At 36.8% G+C, this 21,237-nt stretch overlaps 1 protein-coding gene across 1 annotated transcript in view; it reads right to left on the bottom strand.

The window, feature by feature from the left end:
• LOC102476311 (glutamate receptor ionotropic, delta-2) overlaps positions 1-21,237 on the bottom strand; it is a 909,022-nt gene that overhangs the window by 17,312 nt on the left and 870,473 nt on the right. The window contains exons 5-6 of the mRNA XM_006148786.1: positions 13,826-13,879; positions 5,759-5,932 (exon numbers count right to left, since the gene is read on the bottom strand). Coding sequence (XP_006148848.1) covers positions 5,759-5,932; positions 13,826-13,879 — 228 coding nt within the window. The remainder of the gene's footprint in view (positions 1-5,758; positions 5,933-13,825; positions 13,880-21,237) is intronic.

The following is a 21,237-nucleotide window of genomic DNA, read 5'->3' as shown; positions in this document are numbered from 1 at the left end:
CTCAAGAATTTAGGAAATGATTTTGACAAACTTCTCAAATGATATGCAGTTATCTGGCCTTTTCTAACCTTTCCTGACTCCACTGCTTCAAACCTGCGTGCTCTTCTCTCTCTGGCTTTATTTTGCTTCTCACTTGGACTGAGTGCTGTAAGTTGCAGGTGAGACTGTCATGGTAGCATTTTTACTTTCTCTTTACTGTCTGCTTCTAGTGAACGTCCCTCAAAATTCAGCTCAAAACTTACAAGCTAGAGAATCCTACCCTCACAACTCATCTTCTGTTCTCATCCTAGAATACACTGACCCCTTGTATCTCCCAGACTCCTTACTACAAACTTTTACTGAAACATTTCAAATGCTAAGATTTCTTCATCTGTCCTTCACATTAGAATATGAGTTACTTCTTGGGGCCGGCAAGTGGCATGGTGGTTAAAGGCGCTGGACTCCCACATGGCCGACCACAGTTCAAGTCGCGGACCTGTTGGCTTGCTTTCTCACTTCCTCTCTCTCTCTCTCTGTCTCTCTCTGATCAAATTGGAAAATAATAATGATAATAATAATAAAGTTGAATAAAATAATTCTTAAAAAAAAAAAAAAAGAATGAGTTACTCCAAATACGGCCACGTATTTTACATCTTGTCTTCCCCATCTGCTTTATTTCCCTACTTTTTTTTCCTTCAACTTAGCCTGGAGCCTCACACGTGTTTGGCTTTTGATAAACAGCTGTCAAATATAAGAAGACAAACAATAGGAAGAAAGAGGAAAAAGAAACTCAAGTTTAAAGACAGGAAAGTCTGATAAAGGTCAAGACATGAGAGATCTGGCAAATTTGGTCCTGTGCAATCCTGACACTTGCATGGCACAGACTCTTGCACACCCTCCGGGCATGTATTTGAGCAGCTGTGCTAGTCTTAAAAATGAGTGCTTTGGGGACCAGCAGATGGTATGATGGTTACGTCGCTGGACTCTCACATGGACAACCATGGTATGAGTCCTGGAACCGATGCTGGGCATGTGTGTATGTATGTCCAAAGTCCCGAGAGGAGAATGGCAGAGAAGGCCTTGCAATGTGGACATCCCCCCGGGAAGTGATTTCTCACTTTCTGTCCCTCTGGTGAGCACATACACCTGATAGCAAAAATCTCTCAAAAAAAACCAAAAAAAACAAAAAAAACAACCAAAAACGTACTTTGCTACCAATATGTGTAGGGTGTTTTCAACAAACAATTGCCTCTTCTAATCTGTCCACTTTCCAAACTGCAGGATCAAAATATGCAGGTGGACCAGTCTATGGCCTGGTGGTTGAGGAAGCTGGATTCCACCTGGCTGACTGCTCGGTTCAAGTCCCAAACACACTGGGGGTGTGTGCATTTTTCAAGAGGGAAGGATGGAGGATGGATTGCGCATGAATATTCTCCCCATGGGAGGTGTTTCCTCCTTCTCTCTGTCTCTCAGTCTCTCAGTCTCTCTCTGGCGAACACATGGATCCTCTGGCAAATTGAAAAAGGATAAAAATAAGAATAAAAAGTAGGGATGACATTCTCTGAGCTCTCCATTACTCCTACAATCAGTTCCTTCTTCCTCAGGCAAGCGTCCATTCTCTAGAGGTTCACAGTCTCTCCCACACCACACCTCACTGTTCCTTTCTGCCACCATCTATTAACTTTGGGTCATGATTTATTCACGAGGTCTTGACTCATAGCAGTCCCAAACTATTAGGTTGTCAGGAAAGTCATGCGTATTTTCCTGTATTTTCCTATGCAGAAATGCGTCATGAGTTTCCAGGGAGACTTTAGAGGTGGTGGATGTTTGTATGCTGCCAATGATCATTATGTTGGTTGTGGCCAGAATAGAAGTGGAGATCTTTTATGTGGAAAATGATGTGGCTTGTTGAAGCACTAAAAGATATTTTTCTTTTTCCTTTTTTATTTTTTCAATCTAAGGCCAGAGTCCTTACTATTTTCTGCCCTTAGGAACACTTTGGTAAAAAATATTGAAGTGGACTCAACCTATCCTAGATATTTCAGTGCCTTCCCTAAGGATGTCATAAAAATATTTGTCTAATACCATATAAAAATCAACATACATAGCTTTATGACATCCTCTCAACCGTAAAACACCTATTATCGAGTGTTTAGTTTGGCGATGTTTGTTCGTAACAAAAACTTACTGTTTTATTTAAAGAGCCCAAACCATCTTATTCAATAATATATTGAACAGCTTGTGTAAATATTTGCATTTAATATACTAAACTCTGATTGTCAGGATCTTTTCTCCTTCTTTTTTGAAAACTAGGACAAGATACCAATCCCTTGTTCTTGAGTTCTTTTGCTAAGTCTTTTTCTATAGTTCTAAATTGCAATATTGGGATTGAATCTGCACATTTACTGACTGTTTTGAGCAATTACTTTAAAAAGTCAGGCATTCTCTTACTATCTCCAAGCCTCTGATCCTTCAAACCAGAGGTCACTTCCCTTCTAATGACTTTTACTCTAACCTCCCTAGTTTGAAGACAATTTTTCTGGGATGGAGAAAACAGAAGCAAAGAGACATGAAAGCTTCTGTTCTCTCCATTACAGCAAAGTTAATATCAATATGACCAGTCAGTAAATGAGTCATGTGTTTCTGATTTCATTTACCACTAAAAACTCTTTCCTAGGTAAAAGCTTTATTATTTCACAACTTTAGCAAATCCTAGATTTTAGTTTTTTCAACACCAACTTAAAAATGTATGAAACTTGTTTCTTTTCTTTCTAAAGTTTGCGTCATTTTCTATGTACTTAGGACAAGTAGCTTCTCAGAGATCTTTACCCAGACCCACTGTAGCCTCTTCATCTCTCTTTACATACATTCATGCGATTTCATGGTTGGGTCTCTAGTTTTAGAGTTCACTTCAGTCATATTGATATGCTTTAATTTTGTGGGCAATTATTTTTCACATTTCTTTTTTTTTTTATTGCCAGAGATGGAAGAGCTTGCCAGGGGGTGAGGGAGAGAGAGAGAAAAAAAAAAAGACAGAGAGAGAGAGAGAGAACAAGCACCCTCAAAGCAGGGTACATGGTCACACTGCAGCACTTTTTCCTTCATGTCTCCATCCTGTCTAGATTTGGGGTTTGTACACACACATAACTAGCATGTTTTTCAAGACACAGGGGCTAGGATCCAAACCACAGTCTGCCATGTGGAATCCAGCTCCCCATGCGAAGCATTTAATTGCTGTGCAATGGAGCGGGCCCTCTGAATTTTTAAAATTGCATCATTCTGAATTCTGAGGTATGTGTCTGACTGTGTTCATCTTCACCTGCATTGTTTTTATGAAAGACTCCAAGTTAAGAGGGTCACTTCTCCCAGGGAAGCTCCTACTCTGAAATTACCAGTCAGTGGTTATCTTGATCAAAATATAATCTAAAGAAGAATTTTATTTAGTTGCTTCCTCTAAATTCAGTGAGATAAAACTTGTCACCAAGGCAAGGATGCTGCATGTCAAATGATCTGCCTTTAGTGGAACATGTTAAATTCAGGAGCCCTGTTTTCAGTTAATTACATAAATCTTCACATATAAAGTTTCTGTCAGGTTTCCTTTTATATATTAAATATTTAGTCAAATTTTATCACACACAAAAGAGAAGTTAATATGTAACAAATCTTCAAAGAAAAAGCAGTTGTCCTGTTTTCTTCCATTTGACTGTGTTTGGAGGGAGTGTAGATATGGGTTAGGGTGAGGGGCGGGGCTTCTTGTCTTTCTGTACATACTAACGCATCAGATAAGTTTGGGAATATAGAGGTAAATATAACACTTTTCCCCCCTGATTTCATGGACCTCAGCAATTGAAATGGAAGAATTTGGTGTTAGACAAATGTGCTTTAAAAAGCTTTCCACTTTCTCTAAACGGCACGGTTAGTAATTTTTCTTCAGTTTGTATGTCATTTCTTGCTACTTCTTTGGACAGGAACAGTATTTAATATTTTATAATTTTCTAAATCAATAATGTTTCACATTCTCCTCCATTTACCATTTTCACATCAATTATACTCATGACCAGTTAGCATGCAAAGAAGAGCCACTATAAGCATGTCAGGCACGGCAGCACTGAATGTAAACAGAGCTGGTTAAGCTCCAGAGTGCCTTTCTCTGACCAAGGCCTTCTCTATAATCCCATTCAAACCCACGAATATTCACCAAGGAGCACAGCACTGTGGTAGGTATGGCAGAGAAAAGGACAGGGAAGAATTTTATGAGATTTTTTGATGCCTTGACCTGCAAGGGACCTATTCTAAAAGAACTTAAAATCTAGTAGGGAGTGCCGGTAGGTCATGGTGTGGTGAAGGCACTGAACTCCCACATAGCCAACTGCAGTTTGAGTCTTGGACCTGACAGCTTGCTTTCTCACTTTCCCTCTCTCTCTCTGTCTCTCTCTTGTCATATTAAATAATTATACTAATTAATAGAACTAAATAAATAATTCTTTAAAAAATAATCTAGCAGGGAACAAAAAATTATATGGGCAATGATCCTGGAGCCATACTGATCATTACCTCATCCTAGTAAGGATGAAGAAATGGATGGATAAATGGTAATTCATCTATAAAAAATATTTAAAGGTGGTGAAGTATGAGAAGGCTGTGGGGTTATCTTTCCAGAGGAAAAGTAATTTTGCAAAATCACCTTATTTGTCTAGTATTATTGGAGATGAACTAGTCTTCCTGGGGATATATTTCCAAGCTGTCAAACAGAACATCGCTAAGCACGAAAATATTTTCCATAGTAAGCATTTTAAAAGTATAGGCCTCTGAAATAGATCATGTTTTTCTGACTTCTACAATTGACCATGACTTTAATTTTTGCTGATACCTCAGGGTGATTGCTTAAATATTAACTAATAAGTTAGTGTTATACTACAGAGAAACCCTTAGGAACTGTCTTATGACAGATTTGTTTTTATAGGAAAAGCCCGATGCTCATAGGCTATATGAGCTTGCTTATTTCATTGATTTCTCTTTTCTTGTCTTTTGCCTTGCTAGAGAGAGCTTCTCAAGGTTCCCTGCTGCTGTCAGTGTGACTGCTTTTTATAACACCCCCTTCAAAATGACATATTGAGATCTTCAGTGCAAAGAGAGAAAGAAAATCTGATAAGATTTCCTCTAAGAAAAAGAGAATCCAAGGGAGTATTTAAAGGGCATTCTTATGAGTCAGCTGCCAGGACTTCGCTATTTTTTTGTTCAGAGATTCTATTTATTTACTTTTAAATTCTTTGCTGTCTTCTGACGGCTAAGGTTTCAGTCACATGCTATCTGAGTTGGACATGACTGTGTAGCGCTCTAGTATCTTTTGCATTTCTAAATAGTGTTTTGCTGAATTCTTCTTGTGCGAGACTAATCATTTAGAAAAGAATAAGCATCTATCTCCTTGATATGCCAGAAAAGTCAAGCAAATTTATTAGCTTAGTAATTTGGAATTTGGCAGTAGGAGTAGTAATTGCAAATTCTACCACAGGAAATGCTATGGATCTACTTGCCTAGAAAGAAATAACCTTTACACATATTTTTATTAAACAAGTGGATATGTTTCTATAATGAGATAAAAAGGATCAAAGACAGATTCTTAGCTCTCTGTCCTCATCAGACTGATGAAATTGTCGGAAGAGGTGAACTGTTCGGAAGTGATTACATATATAATTCTGAATCTCATGGGGTTCCTGTGCTCTGTTTACTATTGCCCAGTAAAGTAGCCTTTAGAAATAACTGAGTGTTTAGAATATACCTCCATATTCTGAGCAAATGGATCCTTTGGATCACACAATGTTGAAGATATTCGATGGTTGCCACGGAAACATCTCTGACTTATATTCTGGGGGACTGGAAATGTCTGTCGAATAATCGTTAACCTTCCAATTGACCTTCTTACAAGTTCCTGTACATCCACATCGTTTATTTCCTACAAAGATAAGATAAAGTAAGTGAAAGAATTAGAAACACTTTAATACAGTCCCAGAAACACAAAACTATTTGTGAGCCTGCTATCTGGAAATGCTTAGGGCTGCAGTTACTGTAATACATTCGTTCAACGCTTAGCACCCATCCAGATGAAAACAACCCATGTTCATTACAACGATCAGCTCATCTGCACTTACGGTCTGTGCTTTACATTATGTTCATTAACAAATCATTCTAAATGGAGCAACTGACTCTAATACACTGAATGACAGTTTCAGAATTTATTCTGTTGGAGATTTTAGAAAAATAGAAGTATGGTCAAAATATTGAACAAGGTCACACACTGAGTTGCTGTTATAGTTTAGTATTCATGAATCCATTTCATGAATACTTTGAGTACATCAGAAGATAGTTGCAATGTAACTGTATTATACTATATACAGTTCTTAGCAATGAAAAAGGAGGCTTTTAAATGAGGTAAGTAAAGAAAGCAAGGGAAAATATTATTTTTTAAAGACGTTTCCTAATTATCTCTTAGAACTATCAGTGCCGATTCATAGGTTTCTCTTGGTAAAAAACAGATTAAACAAAGTGCTCGCTAACAGGTGAATAGTTAAGTCTATAATGTGGTCTTGACATAAAGATGCAAAATTCTGTAGTTTAATATAGTCTGGACCAAAATGAGTGAAGGGAGAATTCAATGCTCCTTCTCTAAATTAATTTTATCTTGTATATGAGTGTTTGTCAAACTCAAACAGGATTTCTACTTCCTTCTTGTCCAGCCTTTCGACTGCAGATTTAAATGATAAAATTGTGCTCAGTTTTAGGTGTACAAGTAATAAAACTAAAATAATACCTCTATAACACACATCTGTTCTAATTGGAATTAGTCGGAATAAAAGTGATCCAAATAAATGTTCACCTTAGGTGGTCTTTACTAAAGCAATTAGTGCTTCATAGTGTCCATCTGTAATCTTTAAACCAATGAAGCCACTGAAATAAACATATTATTGGTTTGAAGAGATTCTTATGGCAACAGACATGGAAGGTTTAACACAAGGTACTCTTTGGACTGCTATGAGCATTGCTCAGTTTCTACCCAAGCAATTATTCCAGAATAATGAAAGAGAAAAAGACAACCCAGAAAAGTAAATTTTCTCCCCCCCCATTACACTGATTACATATTATTCTTCCTTGACAATATATCAACTTTAGAAGTCAACATTTATTTATGATCTTTCTGAAATACAGATTTTTCTGAAAATAAATAACACCTGCCATCAGCTGTATCTAGTGTAATATCCTGGATTTCTGGGTGAATGGGTCTTAATGTACCATAAAAAAATGTTTTCTCCTCCATTTAAAATGTCATCTTTCTTCTTTAGACTGTGTCATTTCACTGGCCACCAAAACCTCTGTCAGACAAAGAGCAAGTCATCTTTAATTCTCTATCTTCTCGTCATAAAGCAGAATTTAACAGTGTTCTGTCAACTCCATGTTAAGCACTAACCTTAACCAGAAAAAATGTTAATATTTATTAATATTAATATTGCTATTCAATGTTTTTTCAATTTTTTTAAGTTCTATATTGTACAAACAGGAATTTTCATGTAAGATGCAATGGAAAATTATACCACTTTTCTCATGAAATTAACTAAGTTGGCATTATTCATGTGGTCTTTCTTTCTTTTTTTTTTAATCTATTGCTAATGGGCACATGTCCTCACCTAAGAGAGTGAGAAAGGAGAGAGAGAACTGCCCCCATGGGGTGTGGTCATGCCATATTCCCTTTTCTTCCATTTCTCCTCTTCATCAGGATTCTGGACACAACCACCCACACTTGCCCAGCATGGTTCTAAGCTACCAGAGCTAGTATTCAAACTGGCCATCAGCCACTTGGGATCCATAGTGCTTAATGGTGAGGCTGATTCAGGGCCCTGTTTTCTTAAGCAGTACTAGGATTTATCAAACAGCACCATCTCTGTCAACACCACCCAGAAGGAATGGAAGATCAGCACAGTGGAGCCGAAAGACACAGTCTATTGACTGCTAAAAGTTAGGCAAAACATTGAACATTTAACCTATTATCTCATTGTCTGCTAAAAGAAAAATTAAAAAAAAAAACCACTATGAATCAGACACTGTTTATGCTCATTCTATAAATAAAGAACCAGGGAGATCCCAAGCTCCTCATTCAAAATACGTTTTATTCATAGGATGAGTTTATAAATGTCATCACAAGAAATACTCTCTGAAGTAATTACACAAAAAGTCTATATTTCCTTACAGGAATTGCTTAGATTAATATTTATGAATGATAGGAATAAAAAGGGTAAAGGTCTGTTATTTCTGAATTTAATAGCTTGATGATTATGTAAGGAATAATAAAACAATCTATCATGAACCAAAGCCTTTGAGGGGACTATTTACAAACCTATAGAAAAGTATGGCTACCTTTTATAGGTTCCCAAACTGGAGTTCTCGAGTGCCAAAGCAACTAAGTTCTATCTGAAGACATGTCAATTAGAGTTGAATATGTATTTCCTAGTATTATTTGGGGAAGGGAAAGGAAAGTAATTTTCAAGGAGGAAAGAACTGCCATTCTGAGTGAAACTAACAGACAGTCTGTTTCAAAAAATTAACTTGCAATTTTAGTTTTGACACCTGATCTCAAAAACAGTTTGATAGCGATATGAAAACTTAATTAGGCAACTATTTTATATTTATGGAACTTTACTCCTGCATTTCAAAAGGTGCATTTCAAGAGGGACAGAAGCAATGCTAAATAAATACTGAAAGACAAGAGATCACTTAATCTATACAGACATCTTTTTAAATGGAAAAATTTCATAAGGAAATATCTGCATCAAAATGTAAAACTATGTGTGTACAATCTATTTACTCTGAGTTTTAAAAATGTTGACATTGTCAGATTTTTAATGAGAATCAGGTGAAAGACTAATTTTACCAAAGAAATCTGAATTATAAAATTATTCGTCTTTCTTGTATTCTTTATTTGATTCAGCATAACATATTTTTGAAAGTAAAATTAATATTGTTACAAAAATAAATACGCTTTAGTATACCTAACTTTTCTTCTTGATTTTTTTAGGAGCAAAGCATACAGTCTTTTTCCCCCCAAAACATAATTTATCTGAATTATCAAAGTTACCAAGAATCAAGTTAGTGTGCCCAAGAATACATTCTCAGTCAGTTCACTCTCATAGTTTAACAGAGGCTGAACCCTGAATTTTGCATGACCAAGGAAGAAAAAGGAAAGCTAACATACCTGCTTGGGATAGAACTTGATGATAACCACTTCCTAGAACAAATCTCTCAGAAGAACTGAATCATTCCTGAATCTTTGTAGTCTATAATCCTTAGGTATAAAGTAATAGAATCCTGGAAGCCAGCAGGTGGCATAGTGGTTAAGGTGCTGGATTCCCACATAGCTGACTGTGGTTCAAGTCCTGGATGCAGAGACTTGAAAAATCACACTGGACTGTGGTTCAAGTCCTGGATGCAGAGACTTGAAAAATCACACTGGGCACATGTGCATGCGTGTGACGGCCATCCTCTGGGGTGATTTCCCATTTTATCCTCTCACTGTCTCTCTCTGGTGAGCGTAAACAAAAGTCTATGGCAAAGCCTAAAATAATAATAACAATAATGATAATAATTAATGACTTCAGGGGAAGAAAAAACCCTCAAAACCTACTAGATCAATATGGCCATCTAGCTTATTTCTTTTTTTACCTCCTTCTCCCATTCTTTTACCTCTTGGCATCTAATAAAGTTTCTGTCTCATAGCAAGGATTCCACAAACGTTAATTATTTAAAATCTTAACGAATGGCAAGATTTTACCAAACTGTCTTCTAAAGACTAATACTTGAAATTTGATTTCTAGACTTTTGGATGCTTTTAAGATATTAATCCTGAGTAAAGCAGATTTTAGAAATAGGATTAAGCAGTCTATTCTGTGGTACTTTGGGGGGAAAATATGCTTTTTTTTTTCTTTTTTGCTAATATATTTGAAAAAAACCCTGATGCTTGCATACAGTTTAACATTACTATGAAACAATTATGCAAACATCATGTTGAAATGTGAAACAAAACCAACTGTAGGCTATATACCAACAAGCAGAGGAACAGAATGGCAACTTTCTGCTTGACAGATTAGTAACCATCAGTTCAATTCATCACTAAAGTAGAAAAAAATGAAAAGCAACCATTCCCTATACAGGCTTTGTAAATCTTAAAATAACAACAAAATCCCCATCAACAACTTCCTCATTAACTGCAACCCATGGCAGCAGTTAAGGAAGAATAATGGCTTCCACTATTTAAATAAGAAACCAGTAAAATCCTATCAGGATACCAAAGTCAGGTCCAGTCTTATCAGGAAATAGAAAGCATTCTGCTTCTTACAACTCTAAATAGTGCATATCTTCCTATCTGAATTTCTAACTTTCCTAAAACTTAAATAAAGTGCTGGGCCATCTGCTCCAGGGCCCTGAAGGGATGCTGTTACTTATATGGAAAGTCTGTTTTGAGCCGGATCCACTGATTGCAGAGAGAAGATAAATACCATTACCAAGTACTAATGCATGATGGATTGCAGCATATGAGCCAGCACAGCCTCTCATTATTATAGCACACTTAATGCAGATGAAAAAAATATACTGTTTTCAAATTTCTACATCAATTTGTACCATGATGCACCATGCCAACTTTGATTTATAGTCCCTCTCTAAAAAAACTATTGGTGCAATAATATTAAATAAAAGTTTGCAACCCATTTTAAAATTAGTCACAAAATAATAGTTATATAAACCAAACTAGACAGATTTCTGTTTCCCATGTTCAGTCAAAATGGGCATTTGCATGTCGGTGGCCATTTAGTTGTTACTTATACGGTGTATGGTGTATTAGCTTGCTGGTACATCTTGCTAGTACATCCACGTTTTTTCTTCTAGGGAAACTAAGTTAAATTATGATGTATCCATTATTATTCTCTGATGGATAAATAAAATCTGTATAAACAAGCGCCCAGATGAAAATGTGTAAGAAACGGGCAAGAATCAAGTTTCCTGAAGTCTATCTCAGAATGAGCGGGTTGTATGGAATCATGTGGAAGTCCCAGGTTAGGTGACTGTGGTTCAAATCTTGGCCCTGGAGGTTTGAAAAGCATACCAGGTGTGTGTGCATGCATACACTAAATCCCCACAGAATGGAGAAAAGGAAGAGAAAGAATTGTGGCATGACTATGCCCCATTGCAAGAGGGCGGAATACTCTTTATCTCTCTCTGTCTCTTTGGAAAGCACATGTGCCTTCTGGCAAAAAGGAAAAGAGAGGAAAGGGAAGGGAAGGGAAGCAAAGGGGAGAAAAAGGAGGGAAGAAAATAAAACAAAGACAAACACTAGTGGGATAAATGGCTCTCATGAGATCATAACTGAGATGATAGAAATTTCAAAAGTATAATCCATGAGGAGAATTATAAAAAACAAAACAGAGTTTGAAATCCCATGATCAACCCTTGAGTTGTGTAGTATCTGGAAAATTGTGTAATTTCTTTGAACCTTAGTTTCTTGGCAGAAAAACAGAAATAGAAATATCTAATTGGGAAAGTTATCTTGAAGATACTCTAAGTTCACTTCCCTTTTGCCCTTTTCTCTCTCCTGATATTTAGGTTTTCTAGAAGGAAAGTCTAGGTATTGGAAAAATTAGAAGATATCAGAACTTCATTGAAAAGGAGATCTCATTCATATGCACCGCCTGTGAGCTCAGGAAAACACATCTTAATATGAGAAGGTCAGTGATGTATCACAGAGACCTCAAGTTTCACGTACAGAAACTGGATTTGTAAGATGTTTCCAGTGTCTTCTTATTGAGCTAATGGAACCATTCTGTTGGAGAAACAACTTGAAAGTGGGAATTAAATTTACTTCAGTCTATAGAAAGAGGCAAATCATTTATTCTCTATGGACTTCATTTTCTCAGTACTTCACAGAATAACATCTAAAGCTAACATAATAAGGCATGAGGAAGATATCTGTGCCATTAATATCATGTGATCATTACCCTGGTACCATTTACAGTGCCGTTTTTCAGGCATCATGTAAAGAGCATTAAATACGCTCTCATTTAATTGTTATCATGAGCCTATCAAGTACGTTACTGTACGTACAGTGCAAATGCATGAATGGAGGCATAGGCAGACCATACTACCTGTGAGAGCATAGCTAACATTTTTGTTTGTTAGTTTTTCAATCACCAGAGAGTGCGTATACCTTCCAGAGAGAGAGACAAAAAGACAGAGAGAGAGGAAGGGAGGGAAAATACTTCTCAGTAGGGTATGGTCATAACATACCCTTTTCCTCCATTTCTCCATCATGTTGGGATTTCAGGCACACATGTACATGTGCCCAGTGTGTTCTCAAACTCTCATGGCCAGGATTTGAACCATAGTTGGCCATAAGGGACCCAACTCCCTTAACCACTAGGCCATGGGGCAGACCCTAACTAAATTATTTGTCTGTCTTTCTTTTTCTTTCTTTCTTTCTTTCTTTCTTTCTTTCTTTCTTTCATTCATTCATTCATTCATTCATTCATTCATTTTCTTTTTGCCATAGAGCATTGTGCCTGCAAGAGGTGGGGAGATGGGGAAGTAAGAAAGGATCCTCCACAGGGGAAAGTTATGCTACAATCCTTTCTTGTTTCTTTTTTTCTCCTTTTGAGATTTTGGGTATGCATGCACACTCACCCAGTGTTTTTCAAACCACTAGGGAATAGTGGGCCCTGGGCCCTGTGGGATCCACTTACCTCTTTTTTTTTTAAAGAATCATTTAGTAGTATTTTTAAAAAAAATTGCTATGGGACATGTGCACAAGAGAGATAGAGAGAGAGAGAGCGAGCTGCTAGGTCCAGGACTCAAACCACAGTGGGCCATGTGGGAGTCTAGTGCCTTAATGACCATGACACTTGCTGGCCTCAGGATCCTTGACTTAACCATCAGACCACTAGCTAGCCCCTTAACTAAATTATATAGTCAGGATTGAGCTTATTTTGCTGACTGCAAGACCAGAATACTTACCCAAAATATCATTTTGTCCCTAAACAAATATTATCCTGCAATTCCATAGTTAGTATCTATAGATAAATAATACATTATCCTCATGTACAAATGATCAGTATGATTTAACACTACATCTTGTTGAGGACAAATCCCCACGATTGCAGTATTTGTCCCTGACTCATCAGCTCATTGTCCTTTGGGATCCTGGACTGGCAGGTGCTAATGGAACCACTTATTTCACAGGGCTCTCGGGGTTGGAATATATTTTTAATCTTATGTATTATTTTTGCAAAAATCCAAAAAAAAAAAAAAAAAAAACCTCTTACAAGGAGTTTGACAAGTCTATGAATTTTAAAACAGTTATACTTCTTTATGAAAAGGGAAAAAATCTGTTCTCTGTTTATTCATATTCATATGCTGAACTATTTAATCCTCGTGTATGAGGGGTGGATATAAAAGTTCTAGAAACAACATTCAAATATAAATGGAACACAAGCCCTCCACTGGGAGAAATTTAGTTTGCTTACAAAGAACTATGATTCTTTTAAAGATGCTTTCCCTAAGCAGGCAGTATGTGCCAGCAGAAAAGCAAAAAGTTACTCAGTGGGGAAGACTTTCTCCATTTCTCTGATTCATTTAAAGCCCTTTGTCATTTAAAAACCCCTATTCATTCTATTTTTATTGAATAGTACTCACTCGGTAAGCTCTGAGTTTACTTTATTTCTAGTTCCTGTTACATATTCAAGGCCATAGGAAAGGATGAGACTATCTACATGAAATCGGGACAGCGCAGACGGTAAGGCTTAGTTTGCTTTACCTCATTTATAATGATCCAGTGACAGTCAAAAGCAACCAAATTAGTCTCCACAACCTAGAAGAGAAAACAAACCAGCTATCAGTCAGCATTAATCATGAAAACAAAATCAACCAAATGGATGCATTTTGCAAATGGCAAAAAAAATGAATCGCATGTTCGGAAGGTCTTTTTTGTTCAGCTGAAGATGAAAAACCATTAACGAAACACTGTAGACACGTTTGTGTTTGACATATAGACACAGTGTGGACCTGCTGATTAAATTTGAAAATAACCATTCGTCAGAAGTCTGGAGAAACTTAGGTTGCAACAGAAAAAAAAAATACTGTTTCATGATTTAACTGAGAATAGAGTTAAAATCTGTTGCATTCCTTATTCCAAATAAATTTGGATGGTTATTTTCTACATAGTAATTAAGTATGTATCTTTCCGCAATCTGACTGCAACTTGTATTATCTTCTGCTACTTCCGGTGGGGATGCCTGCTACTGTTTTGACTAGGTAAACTACCTTATGTTCTCCTGAAAATCTTTGTGTCATGTGTATTCTGAGAGCCAATTTTAAAAGTACTGAACAGAAAATACTAAAAGCAGTAAACATTATATTAGCATTACGGTAAGGGTAGGAAATTTGAGTAGTTCTCAGATTGCTAATAAGCTGAAAAGAAATTTTTAAAAAATTATGTAAAAGGAAAAGCAAATAATACATAGGTAACAATCCTGGTTGACTAACTTGGGACATATGTATTCTAAATGAACTGTGTGTGTGTGTGTGTGTGTGTGTGTGTGTGTGTGTGGTAAAGGCAGCTTTTGAATCAAGTTTTATATTCTGTAAAATCACATACATATTCTAAGACATGTTTTAATGATTCATGCCATGGATCTATAATAAGTGAGACTATTTTTTTAGAGATTGTTATTTTTAGAAATAATACTCAAAGATGTGGGTTTTAAGTGAAGATGCTTTCTAATAACTAGCAAGGAGCTGTTTTGAAGTGTGAATTGCATTTTGGTGGTTTACTGCATTCCTACTGAGAAATGCCTACAGAAAGATGCATTGAATCATGAGGGCTACATTGGAAATATAGTTGCTATGAGTCTCAATGTGGTGTCAAAGTACCTAATTATGCTCAGAGGCATTGTCTTTTAAATTCTGATTTACGTTTTATGCTATTTCCAGAGAGATCACATTGGTCCCTGTGATCTGACTGAGATAGACAGATAATGCATTAACAGATCTGATATGTATTTTAAAGTTTTACCATTATAAGTTTTTTTTTTTTTAAATTTGTGCACACTGAACTTAATGTAGAAATGAATGACCCATGGCAGTTGTCAGTTTTAGCTAAATAAAAAAAAATTATACCAGTATTGGCAATTCTATTTTTATATTTGATTATATGTCTTTAATCATCTTAGTGACAAATTATTAAAAATTTTCAAACAATAAAAAGCATTAGAGAGTAAGTAGATGGTTCAGCCAGAATGGAACAGGACGTGAAGCACTGCTGTGTGATATGGGAGCCACATGTGAGGCCCAGGCTTGGATCCCTGGTTGACCAGAGCACACTGCCCCGTGACTCTGGCTAGTGGGGCTTTGGGGTGGGGAGTTTTACAATAGTGAGACCTCAACAAGGTTAAACTTTCTCTCTCATGAAAAAAAAGTGTGTGCGTATGTGTGTGTGTATTTTGATAAGTGGGAACTCTATTAGAATTTAAAAGAATACAAACCAGTGACTTAAATAGAAGAAAAGTTGTTTTCTGGAAAATAGAGAGAAATTTTGGGCTGCCAGAAAGGTAATGTTGCATTTTTGTGTAGAAAAACTACATCATGGGGACCAGTAGATGGCAGAATGGTTACATCTCTGGACTCCCATGTAGTTGACCACAGTTTGAATCCTGGACCCAGCAGCTTAAAACTATGCCGGGTGCATATGTGTGCATGTCCAAGATCCCTAGAGGAGAATGGAGGAGAAGGGATTGAGATGTGGCCATCCTCCCTGAGGGGGTGATTTCTTGCTTTTTTTCCCTCACTCTCTGTCTGTCTCTCCAGCAAGCACACATGCCCTACAGCAAAAATCTCTCTTACAAAGAAAAAAAGAAAGAAAAAAATACATCATCATGACCTTTCACACAACCCAGTATGTTGTATGTGGAAGAGGAAAAAAAATCACATGACTGAACTATTCAAAAAGACAATTTAGAGAAAAGCGAAAGCAAGATACAAGTGAAACACACTGAAAACACTTCTGAAGCCACATTAGCAATAAAGTGACGAGATGACTCAGTTTAGTCTTAATGGTCCTCATCTAGATCATCTGTATTATGTGGCCAGATTAAGCCAAATTCAAACAATGACGACTTTGCATTGCCCATAGGAATTGTTACAGAAGTGGTTTTATGCAACAGCGTTTATGAACCAAGTTGAAGGTAGGTGTTCCAATGGTAATTTTTTGGTGATTTGCCTGCATCATAACATTTACTCAGTGAGTCACAGTGTCCTGAAAAAAACTTTCAGGTGAAACTATGAGACAATATCTAGAGATAAGGCTCAATCTTGTTTCAATTAAAAAAAAAATTCAATGATCTCATCTAAGGCCCTGATGCTCCTTGTTGTACTACCTTCTCTGTGGTTCAGGGTCAACAGGGAAATCTCCCCTTCCTGATTGAGATTTTGCCAAGTACTAAAGTATGGTATTAAAGCAGTATAAGGCTATAAGAAGCAAAACTCATTTGTATATTACTGCAGATAAATAAATAACACACTTGTGTTCACAGTCTAAACCTTTACCATAGGTGGGGATCAGATATCTGTGAACTCGTGGTAAGACTAATCAGAAATTCGCCCATCTCTCTCAATACATGCCTTTTTAAAGAAAGCATCTACTGGAGCTCTCAGTTCTCCATTTTTCTTTTCTTTTCTCTCTTTTTCTTTTCTCATCTTTTCTCTTTCTATCTATCTATTATCTATCTATCTATCTATCTATCTATCTATCTATCTATTGTTTAAAGATGTTTTCCTTTGGGTTCATGTGCCACTTGAGAGAGAGACACAGTGAGAGAGAAAATGAGAAATCACCTCCCAGGGGGTGGTCATGCCTCAATCCCTTCTATATCTTGGGCATGCACGCACATGTGCCTGGCATGATTTTCAAACCACTAGGTCTGGGCCTTGAGACACAGTCAACCATGTGGGAGTCCAGGGATGTAATCATTATGCCATCTGCCGACCCCAGCTCTCAGTTCTCCTACTTGATCTCTGTGAGACCAATTATTCTCAAATCAAAGGCCTCAAGAGTCCCGCTGATTTACATTACTAACAAAATAAATACATTGCCCTAAGAACAATGGAATGTTTGCAAAGTTTATCAGAAAAGTTAGACACTATTAAGAACATAAACGTTTAAAGTCATTTCAATTTTTAAGCAAAATTGAGAAATCATGTGGTAGAACCTTCTAGATAATCAATGAAATCTATTCTGCCCTTTCCTTGGGACACTTGATAGGCCAGATTTCCAAAGTCCCATTATGAAGTGGAACCATGAGGCCATGGGCTAGTTCTTGCCAATAGAATGTGAGCAGAAGTTGGGACCAGCAGATGGCATAATGGTTATGTTGCTGGACTCTCACACAGTCGGCCATGGTTCAAGTACCAGACAGGGTGGTGTAAACCTGACACCGGACATCTGTGTGTGCATGCCCAAAATTCCAAGAGGAGAAGGGACTGTGGCATGGCCATCCCTCCTGGGGAGTGATTTCTTGCTTTCTGTCTGTCTCTCAAGCAAGTGTACATACCCTATAGCAAAAATCTCTCAAAAAAGAAGAAGAACATGAGCAGAAGTGATAACTCCACTTTCAACCCTGGCCATAAAACTTCCCACGTGCTTGTATCTGCTCCCGTCTCTTCCAGCTTACTGGGATCACGTCACACCCAGAGGGACCTTGGAAGCCGCAAAAGTGCACCGAAAGAGCCCCTCTTCCCTTCTCTCTGCTGAGCTACTGTGCTGGCCATAAATAAACCTTTGCCACAGTCCATCTTATCTAATGGAAAGCATTTTTATTAATCTAGGCTGTGTATCTTTTCCTAATTTTAGTAAATTTAAATAAACATATTTGCTACTTTCAATTCTACAATTTTATAAAGGCATGATATAAAAATCATTTAATATCTTATGGCTTTTTTTATGAGTAGTGAATATTCAGGACTTTTTTTTAAAGTACATTTTTCTTCGGGGAAGAAAAAGTTATACTAGGCCAGTGCTTAAGAATGAAAATATAGATATGCCTTGTCCCTTTAATTATATACTAAAGCTTACACATATACATAATTGAAATCCATGTAGTGATATTATTGTGATACCGTGTTTTATTTTTTTAAGAATTATTTCTATTTAACTCTATTTAATTAATTAATTATTTATTTCAACTTGACCAGGTCTGGGACTAGAACTGTGGGAGTCCAGCGCCCTTAATCACCACACCACCTGCTGGCCCCGTGATACCGTGTTTCAAAGTGGCTTTACATTTTGTGATTATAATCATGTACACAGAAAGTGAGTGCTCCCATTGTAGATCGGACGAAATGTTCACTGAAAGAGGAGTAGAATTCCCTTAGGTGTAGCTTCACATCTTCATGTATAACCACTAAGCCAGCATGAGTTCTCTGATTTTTTGTAATTGAAAGTTACTGAAATTGAGCCATGTTAAAAAGCCATTAATTAAAAAGTAACTGATACCAGTAATGGAAGAAGCATTAATAGGGGGCACAGAAAGATCAGAGTGAGTTCAAGAGTCAAGACCTTGGAAACCCAGTAGGCTTTGAGTTCTGTCACAGAAATGAGTAGCACAGGTATGGCAGTACAAGAGATACAGACATATGTACATGTATCTTCAGAGGGGTCATGACTTACAGTACAACTTTTCAATGAGGAAAAAATCCACAATAATGTCATCGATGGACCTCATATATTATCAAACGGAACTAATAAAAAGAAATTCTGGGGGCCAGCCTGTGGTGTCGTGGTTAAAGGAGTTGAATCCCACATGGCCAATGCACAGTTCCAAACCTCTCCCTGTCTTGGTGTGTGTCTCTTCCCATGTCTCTCTATTCTGGCAAATTAAAAAGAATGAAAAAAAATTCTGCACTTTCTGTGTAGATGACAAAAGAGAATCTATTACTGTAAATCCTAAATGAATTCTTACGATTTGTACATTTTTAGTAATATTAATCCCTTTGCACTTAATAACATTTAAGCTCAAGTAATGCTATATTAAACTAGTGACATTACTAACCCAAAAACCAAATTACTTCTGGATTTTAAAAGTTATCTTAAGACATCCTAGAATTTTTAATGTCTTTATATTTATTCCCACAGTTATATTAGACCTCAGAGAAAATTGTTTCTTTTTCCCACTTTCCTACGTAGCACTAGCAGCAAACATATTTGAAATCAATGGAAGAGATTAAGCAATTTGATTGAAATGTTCCTCTTTTCAGTTGGAACCTATTCCATATCCAAGCACTCATCATTAGTGTTGTTTTGTCTCATTGTGTGAATTCTTAGAAATATTTTCAAGTTGGTAAACTCTGGCTGTGCTTTCTAAACAAAAGTTTTAGTGTTCTATAAAATACAGAAGGTACTAAAAATAATGTTTGTGAACATAATGAATAAGAAGCACTACTTAAAAGATCATCATAAGCTTGGGCTACCAAGAGAAAGTATAACAGAAAGTCAGTTAAAAAAACAAAACAAAACAAAACAAAACAACCATCAAATGGGACATCTACTGCTTTTGGTTATCGAAATAACAAGAGGAATTTGAGTACAAGTTCCCTTTGTTAATCTGTTTCTTAACTCCCTTATCCCCTCAACTCTCTTTTCTCATCACCCATGTGTACGCTAATAGTACAAAAAGAACATGGTGCACGTTCACATAGAATTGATGCCATCTCTATATATAGTAACTCAATTATAACAAATGAGACTCTCCCACTTTTCAAGAAGCTGAGCTTACTTTTAAGGGAATTGAGCAAAAAAGAGAGGAAAAAAAAATAACAAGTCCTGTCAGGAAGACAAGCGATGAGTAAGGACAGACCATCTGTCACTGGCAGGAACTTTAGAACTTCTGAATCTTTAGAAAAACTCAACCATTTATCACTGTGTCTTCCATCATTCGTTCTCAGATCTTTCGATGTGCTAAATATAAGACAATCCGGAGTGAAGAAATCCACATCAGTGCCAGAGTGTGCATCTCATTGGTAATAAACGTGGAACAGTTCCCGCGAGTGAGGAGGACAATTTAATTGACTAAACAATAAGAGCAACATGCTGTTTTTCACTCAACCTTGTGGCTTAACTAAATTAAGCTTGTTCCCTTTGCAGGATGCACTAAATATTGCACATTCATGCAAAGGGTTTCCGTGCTCTGTGCACCTGCGATAGCAAAGACAATCAGGTGTTTGCTTCCCTTTTCCTACCCTTTCTAAATTGTCAGGTGGAAAGTCAGCAGGTGGCAGGCCAAGGGAGAGGATCCCAGCAGTCCTTCGGGAACAAGTGGGCATCTAAGTATTAAGGAACTACTCCCTTCCTGACTCCTCATTAATAGCAATACCATAACTCATCTTAGCGTTTCCAGCACTATCTTACACCACACAGTACTTCCACCACTATCAGTGAGCCTTCTCCTGCTAGATAGATTTAGATGTGCCAGGCTGAGCAAAGTCAAACACATGTCTTTACTGCATTACTCTCAAAGCTTTTAAAAGGGTAAAAACCTCAATATATAACTATAACTAACATAAATGTCACAGTACTATGTAATATTATTTCGTATACTAGTAGTGTGGGTCATGTCACTTCAGACTTGTCAGCACGCACTCTAAAGGCAAACGCTTCCATTTTCTCATCGCCTGACTTGGAGCAAATTACCTACTCTGCAAGCCTTGGTTTTCTCATTTTTTAAAAGGAATAATAGCAGTGACCACATAATAAAACAATAATGAAGATGAAATAAGATAATGGCACACGTTAAACTCCCAATAAATATCTCCTCATCGTCTAATTTATATGACGTATGGACCTCCAGCAGAAAACATTTTCAATGTGGGATATCCCAAATATTTTTAATAGTGGGGCCACTTTTCCCTCTGCAAATCTCATGGGATTAGTTCAGTTTATGTTGACTAGAATTAATGTTAATTTAGCCACACAATTTTAAGAGTTCTAAAATTTTATTAAAATACCATGAGGAATTTTAGAATTTTAAAATTCGGGTTCCATGGCAATCTTACAGCCAGCACAAGCATCAGGGCAAAATGTTTTCATAAAACCAAAAAAGATGAATTAGTATATTTTATGTAAGGCTCACACGCACATGTAGTGGTTCTGACCAAATGGTGGTATTTGTTCTTTCCTTT

The sequence above is a fragment of the Tupaia chinensis genome, unplaced genomic scaffold (assembly GCF_000334495.1).
Source record: "Tupaia chinensis unplaced genomic scaffold, TupChi_1.0 Scaffold000245_1, whole genome shotgun sequence".
Classification (NCBI taxonomy): Eukaryota; Metazoa; Chordata; class Mammalia; order Scandentia; family Tupaiidae; genus Tupaia; species Tupaia belangeri.
The sequence above is the reverse complement of the archived record's forward strand: the minus strand, read 5'-3'. Positions and strand labels throughout refer to the sequence as shown.